Source organism: Amblyomma americanum, chromosome 3 (genome assembly GCF_052857255.1).
Source record: "Amblyomma americanum isolate KBUSLIRL-KWMA chromosome 3, ASM5285725v1, whole genome shotgun sequence".
Classification (NCBI taxonomy): domain Eukaryota; kingdom Metazoa; phylum Arthropoda; class Arachnida; order Ixodida; family Ixodidae; genus Amblyomma; species Amblyomma americanum.
The window spans coordinates 102200210-102212441 of record NC_135499.1 but is presented as its reverse complement, the minus strand read 5'-3'; the positions used below and the strand labels follow the sequence as shown (position 1 = coordinate 102212441).

The following is a 12232-nucleotide window of genomic DNA, read 5'->3' as shown; positions in this document are numbered from 1 at the left end:
TTGGTTGCTCAGAAGTAATGTTGCTATTAAGCAAAGGAGCAGCCAGTGGAATTCGCAGAGGTGTAAGTCACATGGGTGGTTATTAGAAAGTCGGCATATTATTCGTTTCGTACTTATTTCACCGGTAACTATACACAGTTTCACTATCGACTACATTGTCCGCGATTTATACTTGTGAACGCAAGGCGCGTGCGACAGTCCACCACGCTCCTGGAGCGGACGCTTGAATTTCTGTGCGGTAGAGTACGACTTTGTCTTATGGAGGTTTTATTCGGCATGCAAAGATGCGTGGAAAGTGCGCAGTAGTTCATAAAAAGCCATTTATGCACACTTTCATTTCCCGCATTAATTATCTGAAGTCCTGCTGGTCGTGAGACTAGCTTCCAGAATCGCTAACGCGCCTAAATACAAATTCATTCGCGCTTTAGTGGCTTTGGACCATTTCGTCTTTAAAATCAAACGCAATCTTGTCTGCTTTGTGGGCCTGCTTTGTTTGAACTCTGTTTTCCTGGAGATCTATTTCCTAGTGGGCAGAAAAATCTGACGGCATAAAGCTTTTAGTCACCCGCCATGAAGGTTTCTTGAGGATGCTTTCAGGAATTTACTTCGCAACAATGTTAATTATGTAAGACATTCCCCCGGCCAGATCAAAAGCGGCAGTGAGACCAAAGAATTCGCTAGAATGTACGGTTCGGGCCAGTAAGGATTAGACCCCACTGTTTCTATAAAGGATTTGCGCGTTAACACAATGGCTATATATGCACGCAGTGCATCGTTTGTGGTATTCAATTCTGAACAACAGTTGAACGGATATAATATAAATACCAGTCCTGCTTTCCGATAATACGTCACAATACTGCCTGCCTCGAATGAATGCTTTTTTTAAAGTGCAGTCGCTTCCTTCCAAATATGAATATTGTGAGTTTATTCATTATTCGTGCATGTTTGATCCTTAATGTTTAACAGTATTGTAATGGTCAGGTGAAGTGATTCAAATGGAAGACAAAGAATGCACTAGCGCAGTACATTTGTGCGTGTATATTGTCGTATTGAGGCGAATGAAATCAACATTATTGTCACATTTCTTCTTAAATTGATGTCAAAATTGTACCTCTAAATGATTCCACTTTCTTTGTAGGCGCCATGAATGCCATTACGGTCGGCATTTGTGTCTTTGGTGTTTTTGTCGCCACAGGTGAGTTGAATCTTGCCATTTGCGTCACGTGAATTAGCGTTATACTCTCATATTTAATTATTCGGGCAGCCATTTTAACGAATATCCTCCTCCGGATGTTAAGAAAGAGATGTCCTTGTGTTTTCTTAATGTATTTGTGATCTGTGCGTATGCAACTTTCAGGAGATTAAATGTTGCATTCTTGAACTGGCTGACCTGTGCAGACGGGACTCAAGTTAAGGTTGTGAAAACTTGATTAATTCTTCTTGTCGGGCGACTTATTGCGCAAACATCTCGTGAAACGTTTTAACGCAAGTAGACACAGACCACGAAAAAGATTACACACACAAACAAGCGCTATTTTGTGTGTACTGGTGTGTGTCTGTGAATGTGTTGTCTTCCACGTCGTTTGTGAGTGTCTGATATTGGGGATTTGACATAATCTGCACTGCTTCTGCTTTATCATATACTATTAATCCGGAATTATCTAAAAAATTCAGCACATTTTTAAGCAGGAAACGAACGATAGCATGATATGGAGCTGCGGTCTCCGCCGCATACTGTGTACTTCAGAAAGAGAAAGAAATAGCCGTTCAAGTATATGTGCCACTCCAACAGAGGACAACAACAACAACATACCCTTGTAACACGTCAATTCTGTATACTGAACTGTTCTTACGACCAAGCTTTACAGTTTGCTTTAGAGACTATTGCTTCTAGTGATCACGCTGGCTTGATGAAACGTTAATCCCCGAATGCGACTTGTGTTGGAGCCAGGCAATTTCTCCTAGCACGCGAACAATCCGCCGAAGAACATTATAAAGTCCCCTTTAGGAAGTGACCCCAAAAAGAAATATGCAGTTAAGAAAGTTATGGAGCATAAGCGTTATTGATTTTGTTTTGAAGTTTTCTGACATTTTCGCTAAAGCAATCAATGTTGTGGAAAGCAAGCCGTCCACATTCCTTTTCCTTTTTTAAAAAAAATGCTTGCTAAGTGTCCTAAATAGCGGCTAATATATTTATATAGCTTCTGTATTTGCACTGAAGACACGGCGGTCTGCATAAAAATACACCTCTACTGATTGCAGTACTGCTTGGCATGTATTTGCGTATTTGACCCATCATGACATGCCAACACAGTTCCACTAACGTCCGAGCAGATCGCTAAGCGGTCACAAAATGTTAATTTCCTTCGGCATGCTCTTTGAATAGTATCTCTAAATTCTTTGAACTGAAGCCGTCAAATAAGAATCAAAACATGGAGGTCATATAAGCTCCGTCTTAAAGGTGTAGCCCGCGACAGCCTCAAACAATGTCTCCAGCTGCCTGGGGTCCTCTCTGCATATCGCTTATCAGGCACAGCCATTGCTGTTTATTTTATTTTGTTTTGATTTCGTGGCTTGCTTTTATTTTCATTTTTTTTTACTGCAAGTCACTCGAGGCATTCTCTAAACAAATCGAACGCACGTTCCTCTGTGGTCGAAGGGACCGACACACGATCCAAGTGGTAGTGGTTCGAGCCCCTGCTCAACCAATTTTGTTTTGAGCGCAGTTGATTTTCTTTTTAACAGGAGTAGTGGCTAGTGATAAGACCGCTCGGCTGCTGAGCCGGAGCTCCCGGCTTAGATTCTGGCCCCTGCGGCCGAATTTCGATGGAGGCGAAACGCAAAATTAATTGCCCGTGTGCTGCTGTGCGATGTCAGTCCACGTTTAAGATCCCCAGCTGGTCGAAATTATTCCGGAGCCCTCCACTATGGCTCCTCTTTCTTCCTTTCTCTTAATCTCTTTCTTATCCCTTCCCTTTCGGCGCGGTTCAGGTCTTCGCCGATATGTGAGACAGATACTGAGATATTTAATTCAATAAAATAAACACTTTTAAATTTTGAACTTTCTTCCGAGGCTTACGTAAAGGAGTGGAATGACGTCACGACCCTGTATACAAAAGAGGAATTGTATAGTCCCGTCATAATTGTTGTAGCGCGTGATAGTTGTGGAGTGTTTGAATTCTCCAGTAGAGCTCAGATGGTGGTGACATCACGACCAGTCATATGTTTCTCGAAGTGCACCTAAAGTTCACCTGCCTTTCTCGCTAAACGCCATTCATAACGCTGTCGCGTTTAACTGCGCCTTTAGAGGACTTTTGTGCCTCATCCTGACGTGATCTGTGACACGCCTTATATAAATTTTGGTGCGTGTAGAACACATAACAAAAATTATATAAGGCGCGTCAAAGTTTTTTACGCGAAGGGTGCTCTTTTGGATCACCGCTTTCGCATTCTAATATAAGTTCATTTCGCGATAAGGTCATTTGCAAATAATGGTGAAATACTCACATCATTGCAGCTTCAGCAGAAACTTCCGCAGAGCAAGACAAGTCGTTGAAGGTGGTGTCTGATCTCCGATCCCAAATCGTCGCCGATGAAGCCGTACTGGTGGGACACATTCTGCGCAACGTTGCCTACGAGCTTCGACAAAACGCGGAACTGGAAAGCGAGGTGAAGCTTCGAAGAACTATTTGAGCACGCCGCACGAAAAAACCCTTACGCCTGCAGAAACCAATATCTTGGCATGCACAAGAAATAGAACCACGCCCTAACATTAGATATCTCATTTGGTCAATTCTGCGCCCAAAATCTGAGCCGTCATATTCGGAGCGATCGGCAAATTTCGCTGAAAATTTTAACTCTCATCAACGTGACCGAGTTGCGAAATATATAACTTGCGAAATATATATCCTTTGCTGGCAGTTATAAAAAAACACTATCAGTTCAAAATATGGATCACCATCTTACCATTTGAAGGAGAACACCACTATTGAAGTTCGCGACCTGAGTTCAATAGGAAACAGATCGCTTGAATGTAATTAAAATGCGAATTAGATTTGAGGTTCATCTGCTGTGAGTTCAATTGCAAAAGTCATTTTATCCCTAGGACGCAAAGACCCTCTGATCAATCATTGTGTTTCTGATTTACTGATATAAAAGTACCACTTTAATAAATAAGTAAAAACAAAAAATCTGGCTCTACGACAATGCTCGCTACAGGCTGCGGTTTTCAACAGAGAACTGCATGTGCTTATGATTGAAGGCAGAATTTAAGGAAAAAAGGTCTTCTTTAGCAGAATTGGAGTCTGTTAAGTAACAGAGCCCCCGTGCAATATGTAAGGTGATTTTGGGCACAATAATAGATGGAGCCACTTCCGTACTTTGCCTAATTATGCGTCTACAAGTATATATATAGAGTGTATAAACATCTTTCGGTGCAGTTGAAATAAAAGCACTAGTGATTAGCGTCTTAACAGTCGCACGCAGTACGTGTTAGAAATTCCTTTTTTTATTTCGCAGTCCAAGCACGCGACTGAAGGCGCAAATAGTACAGCCATGATAAAAATTATGAGGTTTCCTACGTCTCCTTTATAGTGGAATGCGAAAGCGTTAGACGAAACGTTGCTTCTGCATGTTCCTGCGTGTCAGTTTATGCTCCGCATACAGAATGCCGCCAGTATTATCTTACCTTAAGTGGCACACACATAAACTTGCACTGAGTATATCTTCTTTCGTTTCGTCCTCATACGTCTCTTTAGTGTATTACCTAATGTCGAACGAAAGGGCGAAACAGCCCGACTTAACCCTCTTATTGTATTCTTTAACGTCGGTGGCCTGGAGGCCATGGACCCCCGACAACCCAACCGAATCCAACCTGCTCATTTCGACCCTTTACGGCTGCGGGGGAAAAAGCGAGACCAGCGTCATGGTCACCTGACCTTAGGACGTCTTCAACCTCTCCAGAAATCAACGACACCTTTCTCTCATTGTATTCTACTGCTTTCATTGCCCCTCCTCAGTTTTGAAAGAAAGATCGAGAGCACCGCTGTGGAAATTGAATGAGCTTATTTGAATTAAATTATTTTCACCTTCAACGGTGCTCATTGCTCACCACGTTCACAACGTGGGTGCCCGGGGTGACCACCCCCAGCGGGCAGGTTTTAATGGCATTGTGCTCTCACCCTATCGGAGTCTTTTGTGTGTAACGATTACGAAATGGTATGATATGAGTATTATATGGACTGAAACACTCGGCGGCGGCGAAGTGACAAGCGTGCTCGGCGGTCGTCGAACAGAATGCCAGCCGCTGTCGGCCGTTCTCAATTTAAAGCTGATAGCGAACCTTCGAGTTAAAGCGTGCAAAGTTATTCGAACATTCCGGAACAACGTAGAATCAGCTCTGCCTGGCTGCGATCAATCGAGATAAATCTAGTCGCGTCTTGCGTGGAAAAGAAAGCGATAAGGTGGCGTGGCGGCAGATTTGAAAAACGAAGAAACATTCCATATCTTCGCGGCATTATGAGACTCAATGGCTCGTTCGCACTTCGGCGTACGGCGGCGAGAGCAAGCGAAGTCTACCACAGCCAAAAATGTTCACTCCATCATACTTCCCGGCCACCCCGTCGACGCTTCGACAACGAATTCTCAATTACCCCGAAAACAACATTTTTTCATGATATCAATGCGTGTGCCATTTTATGGTATCTGGAAGAACATCCCATTTTCGAGCGCATACCTTTCCGCGGCGCCCACATCAGCCAATCAGGAGAGTACGTATAAACGTGTCCCCTGGTGCCCCATCGTTTTGTTTGTCGTCTTCTCGCGGCGCACACATATATGGTTAGAAAACACTAAACGTCGATGTTGTCTGCATAGCATAAGAGTATGCAAGTTTTCCTACTCAAAATGCAGGCATTCTGCAAGACGTTACGACATTGAACACATTCGAACTTCTTAGCGTAATTATTTCTGTATTTATTTTTCATTTAGTATACCACAGGGCCAAGGCCATTATGTCATATAGAGGGAAGTGGTACAAAAAAACAGATAAGTTTAACAAAGTGGATTTCATCAGTAAAAGCAGTATATGTTCAATTAAAAAGGCACCTAAATAAACGAAGCCATCAATAGCTTTCGCGAAAAACGATCTGAATGAAGTGAAGAAAAACGCTCCGAGTTAAACAGGATAAGCTACTGCGTGTTTGAAAGATTGTTGATCAGAGGTGGTGACTGTCGAGCCGGGAAGGCGATTCCACTCATTGGAATTGCGTGGTGCAAGTTACTGAAAGAAAGCATTGAATCTACATAATGAAATGCCGAACTTGTGAATATTATTTATTCTGTGCGGTACATACGTATGTGGGAAGATTAGTTTGCTACGTGACATCGGTGATGAAATAACATATGAAAAATGCACAGGCAGAAAGTTTTTCAACTTGATGACAAGGATCATAAGCTAAGGCTAGATTTCATGGCACTGATACTCGGTGTTCGGTTGTAGTTAAAAGAATGAAACTAATAGAGTTATTCCGAACCATTTCCAATGACTGCGTTAGGTTTTTTTTTACCTGTGTCCAAGACTGACGCTGCGTACTCATGTTTGGGCAGTATTAGGGTTTTATAAAAAGATAATTTTACAGAAGAAGGAGTTTCCGTCGCTTTAATTTTAGATACAAAGCGTTCAACTTAACCTAGTGGCGCCATCTGTTTGTAAATTTCCAGTAAAAATTCCAACGCTCATCCTCAGGCCTAGAGGTGGCATAATTAAAATTTTAAATAAATATTAAAGCACATTTTTTTCTGCCACTTTTTTTGCAGGCGAGGTGAGGTCGGACGAAGCAAAGGACGGGTGCCACATTTATGATCCGTGAAAACATTGGGAAATGAAGTAACAGTGGCGAACACAGTCCGAAGGGAGCTGCCTTACTTCAATAAATGTCGCATGTATGTCGCCACCTAAGGCGACATCCTCCTTGCTTTCGTGTTGGAAGTTGGAAATCGGCTGAATATTCCCGGCGTCAGAAATCTGTCCTGTGCCGATTGGACTTCTCGCTTGGGTATTTCGCTGTAAACTCTACCACAGGGGTGGGTTCCCCTTGCTCTCGCCGCCGAATGCACTAGTGTGAGCGAGCAATACTGTTATTGCATTAAAATCAAATGCGAACATCAATGGGTCTACGGGCTCTGCGATCGCATTTCCTTTTATCGGGACTGCGGTCCTTATTTTAGGATTGAAACCTAACAGTATGCTTGGGCATTATGTTCTTATTCTTCCATTTCAGACGGAGGAGTATTTCATCCGCAATTTCTGGAATAAGACCAAGGAAGCAGTGAAGAAGGCTTGCCGAAAAATCAAGAAGGCTGCGAAGAAAGTTATGCCCCACATCCAGAACGCTGCCAAGGATATCGTCAAGTCCGTCGCTAACGCAGTGATCCCAATTGTAAAGGAGAAGGCAGAGAAAAAAGCCACTGAACTCGTGACCAAGTTCTTCGCAAAGCATTTGGACGTCTACGCTCTGCAAGACTCGGGCAGCCATACTGATGTTGTACGCAGTCTGTGCACGCTCTTGGACGAAGAGGGCAAACGGCTTATTGAGCACGGCGAGAAACTGAACGCCCACCAATTTGTTTTCTCTATTGATTAGTCGATGGCTAGAAGTCAGCGCCGGCAACAGGTGTGTCCATGATTAGAACCTCTTGGACGGTGATAGAGTAAATGTGTTTCATATTTATTTCAACCTCAGTCTTGAGAAGTAGGCCTCACAAACCTTGGAGCATGATATTTATTTCTGCTCAGCAGTTTTGCTACAAGAATCCTAAATGGCCACTACTTTCGTAGACGAATAATAAACGCATCATGTTTTTTGCTATGAATATATTGTTTACTTTGCTTTCTTCAACCAGAGAAAGGAGGTAGCTTGAGTACCTAAACATAGGCTGCCTCAGACAGGAACACCAACGCAGGCTTCGTACATTTTGTGGACTCCTACAACAAGGGCTGCATTTAAATCATCATTAGAGTTAAAGAAGTCATTTCACTAAAACATTAGTCTAAAATGATGGCCGGTATAGGCCATTATAAACATTGCGAATCATGAAAAAAAGGGGTGATCTGTACATGGGCACAAATTATATCTGAAACTTTGCTTATACTCTTTCTGGTCTTAAGATTGTTACTAAAGATTGTTAAGATTGTTACTAAGATTGTTACTACTCTTCTAAAGGAATGAAATGAATATAAAGCAAACGACTGTTTTGTCTTAGCTCTCCGCATTGCGCTGACGTTCGTACGTGGCAACCTCTCATAGCCAGCGAAGTGTGTTGCAGTACACGCGCGGACAAGAGTAAACGCAGCACGCTGTTGTCATCGAATATTTTTCACGCGTCGACTAATGGAAATCTGTGACAGTATTATTTGGAAGCTGAGGCGCTTTCTTGTGGAGAAACGTTTCTTAGATCCTTTTACAGAAGGCGTGACTGCACCTAAAAATAAGAGAGCTCTGTATACTTATGCCCGCACCTGCGCAGTCGCGAGTCAAAAAAAGATTGCACTAATGACGTACCACAGGAGCGGCAGACAGCAACACTCGGCGCTGCGGTTAAGAACACGCCAAGGACAAATTTTTCGGGTGTTTTGCAAAGCACGGTGCCACGCCAAGCGCGCGGTGCGGTTTTCGCTGTGGCGGTGACGTCGCTGCGCTGATCTTTTCACTTATGACTGTAAATGCGTGTATTTGCTGCGGAAATCTCAATATGTAATTCGGTGATAGTTCGAGCATGTGCTTTGCCGCAATTTTGGCGCATCGTTCTCTGATACAGTTGAGTACGGGCAACCGAAAGCAGTTCTGGCTTAGTATACTGCAAAATATGAGCAGGGCCTCCTTCGAGATCAAAAACTTTTTTCATTCATTCATCCATTTATTCATTTCTAACGACTTTTGTAAGCCACTGGTGAAGGGAAAGAATACCTGTCACGAAAATCTGTATAAAACGTATGCGCAGAACTTTCACACACCACTCAGGGAATAGTTTTACAAAATACCTAAATATTTTTAACACACCCCATAGAATGCGGATAAAGCAATGTCTAAACATTTTTGCGAAATTTTGTACCACTTTATTTGGAGTGCAAGGCGGTGGAGCACTTATATCAGCAGTTCCACCGAGCTGAAACAAACATACATGTCATTGCACGCGTTGACTAACTTCCCACCAAGAATATCAACTGGTTTTCGAGACGACGTTGGAAAAGATGCAGACAGAAGTTTCGCGAAATCTGTCATGCGTCGTCCAGGTATGTCTGTGGACGCCTTCTACTTACTCAGCACAGTGTAATGAAGCGGTCAGTTCTCAGTGAATTGAAGAAAGCACTTTTCCAACCTCTGCCGGTCATGAGATACGTGGCTGAAGAAGCCTAGCCTGAAGTTGGAGCTTAAACTGATTTACCGGAATTATCACACTACCATAAGGGTGAAAATAATGTATAATCACACAATAAACATAGAAGTGTATTGATAGCAGCCCTGATTATCTCGATATCTGCAATTACTGCGGGTGGAAAAGCTCCAGAAACCACAGGACGCACCGCCATAGCAGAAGGAAAGTTTGCAGTGGCGCCATCTCGCGGCATCCGTGCGATAATGGGCTGTCTGCGTGGATCCGTTTGTGCCAATACACTCGGGGGCATCTCTTCTTGACAATGCAGTATGGGCCAGGTAGGAAAGGGAAGGAGACGGGCTTTGCCCCCTTGCTTGCTTGCTTCCTTGCACCCCTCCGCACCCCTAGCCTGATAATTATAAAACTCTCCCGCAACGCCCCCTCCCCCCCCCCCACCCCCCCAGACCCCACGGCATGGAGACAAAAGTCCGTCCTCTTACATTTCCTGCCTAGCCTTTGCAGCTCTGCCAAGAAAGTTGTCCTCGAGTATAAAACATGTATATATTTATTTATTTATTTATTTATTTGAAGATGCACTCAGTCCCTATTTAGAACTGTTGGAAGAGTGAGTTGATGTGCAGCATTTAAATACAATCAGACCTATATTCAGAGCAAAAACATAAAAAGAAGACCTCCTAGCAATCTTGTACAAACAAAATCGGAGGCACTATAGCAAATAAGACAACCAACATTAGATAGTTGATAGCACAGCTATAGTAGCAAACTGTACAAACTGTTCCAGTGAAGGCTGTGAATTAACCAATTTGTCTAGGCCGTTACAGTCGCGTATTGCCCGTGCCCGCGGGAAACAAGAAGAGTAGTATACATTGTTGGCACAAGTGTAGTCTTCAAACGTAAGTTCGTGCTTAAGGCATGTCCTTTGGAATGGCTGAAATGGCATATATGTAGTATTCATGCTAAAAGCTTTATGGATTAGCAAGTACAAAAACTTCAGTCCATGCAAGGTTGCGCCGCTTGCTAGAGTAGCTAGGCCTGCCCGCATTATTGTTTTTGTAGGAGCGCCTGTGCGCTGGCGTTTATTGCAAATAAAACGAACCGCTTTACTAAGCCCTGACTCAAGCATAATGTGTCATTCTGCGTGTACGGAAACCAAATTATGTTTGCGTTTTCTAAGATTGGTCGGACAAGAGATCTGTAGGCCAACAGCTTGGTTTCGGAAGTAGAAAAACGTAAGGCGCGTTAAACAAAGAGAACCCTGCTTATTGCTTGTTTGGTTATGTTATGCACGTGTGTCTTTGGTCCAAGGTGTTGAGCAATAGCAATGCCTACGTATTCCGTTTCCGTTACGCTTTCTACACGGACGTTACCAAGAGATTGGGCTCTCTTTCTGCTTGCCTAATTATACCCCAATTTTCATGGCAGAAATTCTGGTTTTGGTATTATCTATCCAGCAATAGAGCTCATTGTTGTGACTGGTACTTTTTGTTCTACCTTGGTATGTTTCACTGGGTCTGGTTTGCGTATGGAGTGGTTTGAATTGGCGCGCACCACCAGTGGGGGATTGGCCACGGTACCTTGCATTCAAACAGTAGTGGCACATGGACGAAATTAAGCAGGACGTGGGTGATAGTTTTTGGGAAGTGAAATGGTTTAGAAAATTATAAGAAAAGAATTTCCCTGACACAAAAAATTTAAGTATTAAGAAAATCGCACACTCGTATCACGACATTCTATCAGGCGCTTGCGTAAAAATAGAGAACAGGAATAGAAAGAGAAACCCCTAATCAAGCGAGGGGATTCTCCAGATAAGCTCTTCGCAGGGAAGCAGGCCGGCGAATGGAGAGGAGAAAATAATCAAGTGATGAAATATCGACACATGATTCACAAAGGTTCGAGAGAGAGAACCTCGATCGACACGAATAAAGATTTAAGTGTAGTATTCTGCGCTGCAAGAGCGTCACTGACACATCGCATTGGTAAGACCCGCATAAGCGCACACTACAAGAGAATGCGAAATGTTTAAAATCCGCTGTAGCAATTACAGGCTCATGACTCAAAGAACACTTTTGAAGAAAACTTAGGAAGCCGGCTCCTGTCAAGTGCAGTGTTTGTAATAAATGGCACCACAGGACCGTAGAGGGCAGACGTCCTAAAAATTCAGCCATCACATTAGCACCAGAGCCACAACGTCCAGGAACGCAGTGAAAATAGCAATTCTGTAGCGTGTGCTAGGGCATTCAGAACAGAAAGGCAGTTAGTGTTTATAATTACCTAATTAACATTGCACGGAAGCTTTTTGTTAAGACTACCTGAATCACTACGGATTCGGTAAATAATATAGGCGAATATTCGGGGGCCTGAGATCAACAAATCTAATCAAGAGTCCTAGAATAAATGTCAATACCTGCATTTTCATTTTGCTTGGAGCAGTGTGTGGAAACTGCAGTATGGGTTTAATAATTGTCCGAGCACTCCTCTATTTGTCCGTTTAATACATGTTTTGTTTCAGTCGGACGTTATGGTGGAACAGAACAAGTACTTTGATAATGCAGTGTACTTTTGTACGGTGATGAGCATGGCATCCGCCGACAGCTGCTTGCGCGGCTAAGTGATAATCATGGAAATGCAGTATATGTAAGTACATGCAATATCAGTACGCAACACTCCTTTCTCCTAAGATTCATTACAAAATGCTAGTCATCGATGCCATAACGTGCGGCAGGTCGTCGATCAGGTCGTCGACCTTTGCGGCTCGGCGGGGTCTTTGGTGGCTTGGCCTGGACTTGTCCCTGGGATTGGTTTCGTGCTGGCCTGCAGCTGCTGTGCCCGCCTGGCC

General features: G+C 43.3%; 1 protein-coding gene across 1 annotated transcript; it reads left to right on the top strand.

The window, feature by feature from the left end:
* The first annotated feature begins 1143 nt into the window (after window positions 1-1143).
* Window positions 1144-7835, top strand: LOC144123937 (uncharacterized). The gene is made up of 3 exons (XM_077656648.1): window positions 1144-1195; window positions 3518-3669; window positions 7281-7835. Exons 1-3 carry the CDS (start codon window positions 1144-1146, stop codon window positions 7641-7643), a joined length of 567 nt encoding a protein of 188 aa, XP_077512774.1. The 3' UTR covers window positions 7644-7835.
* Window positions 7836-12232: the final 4397 nt, after the last annotated feature.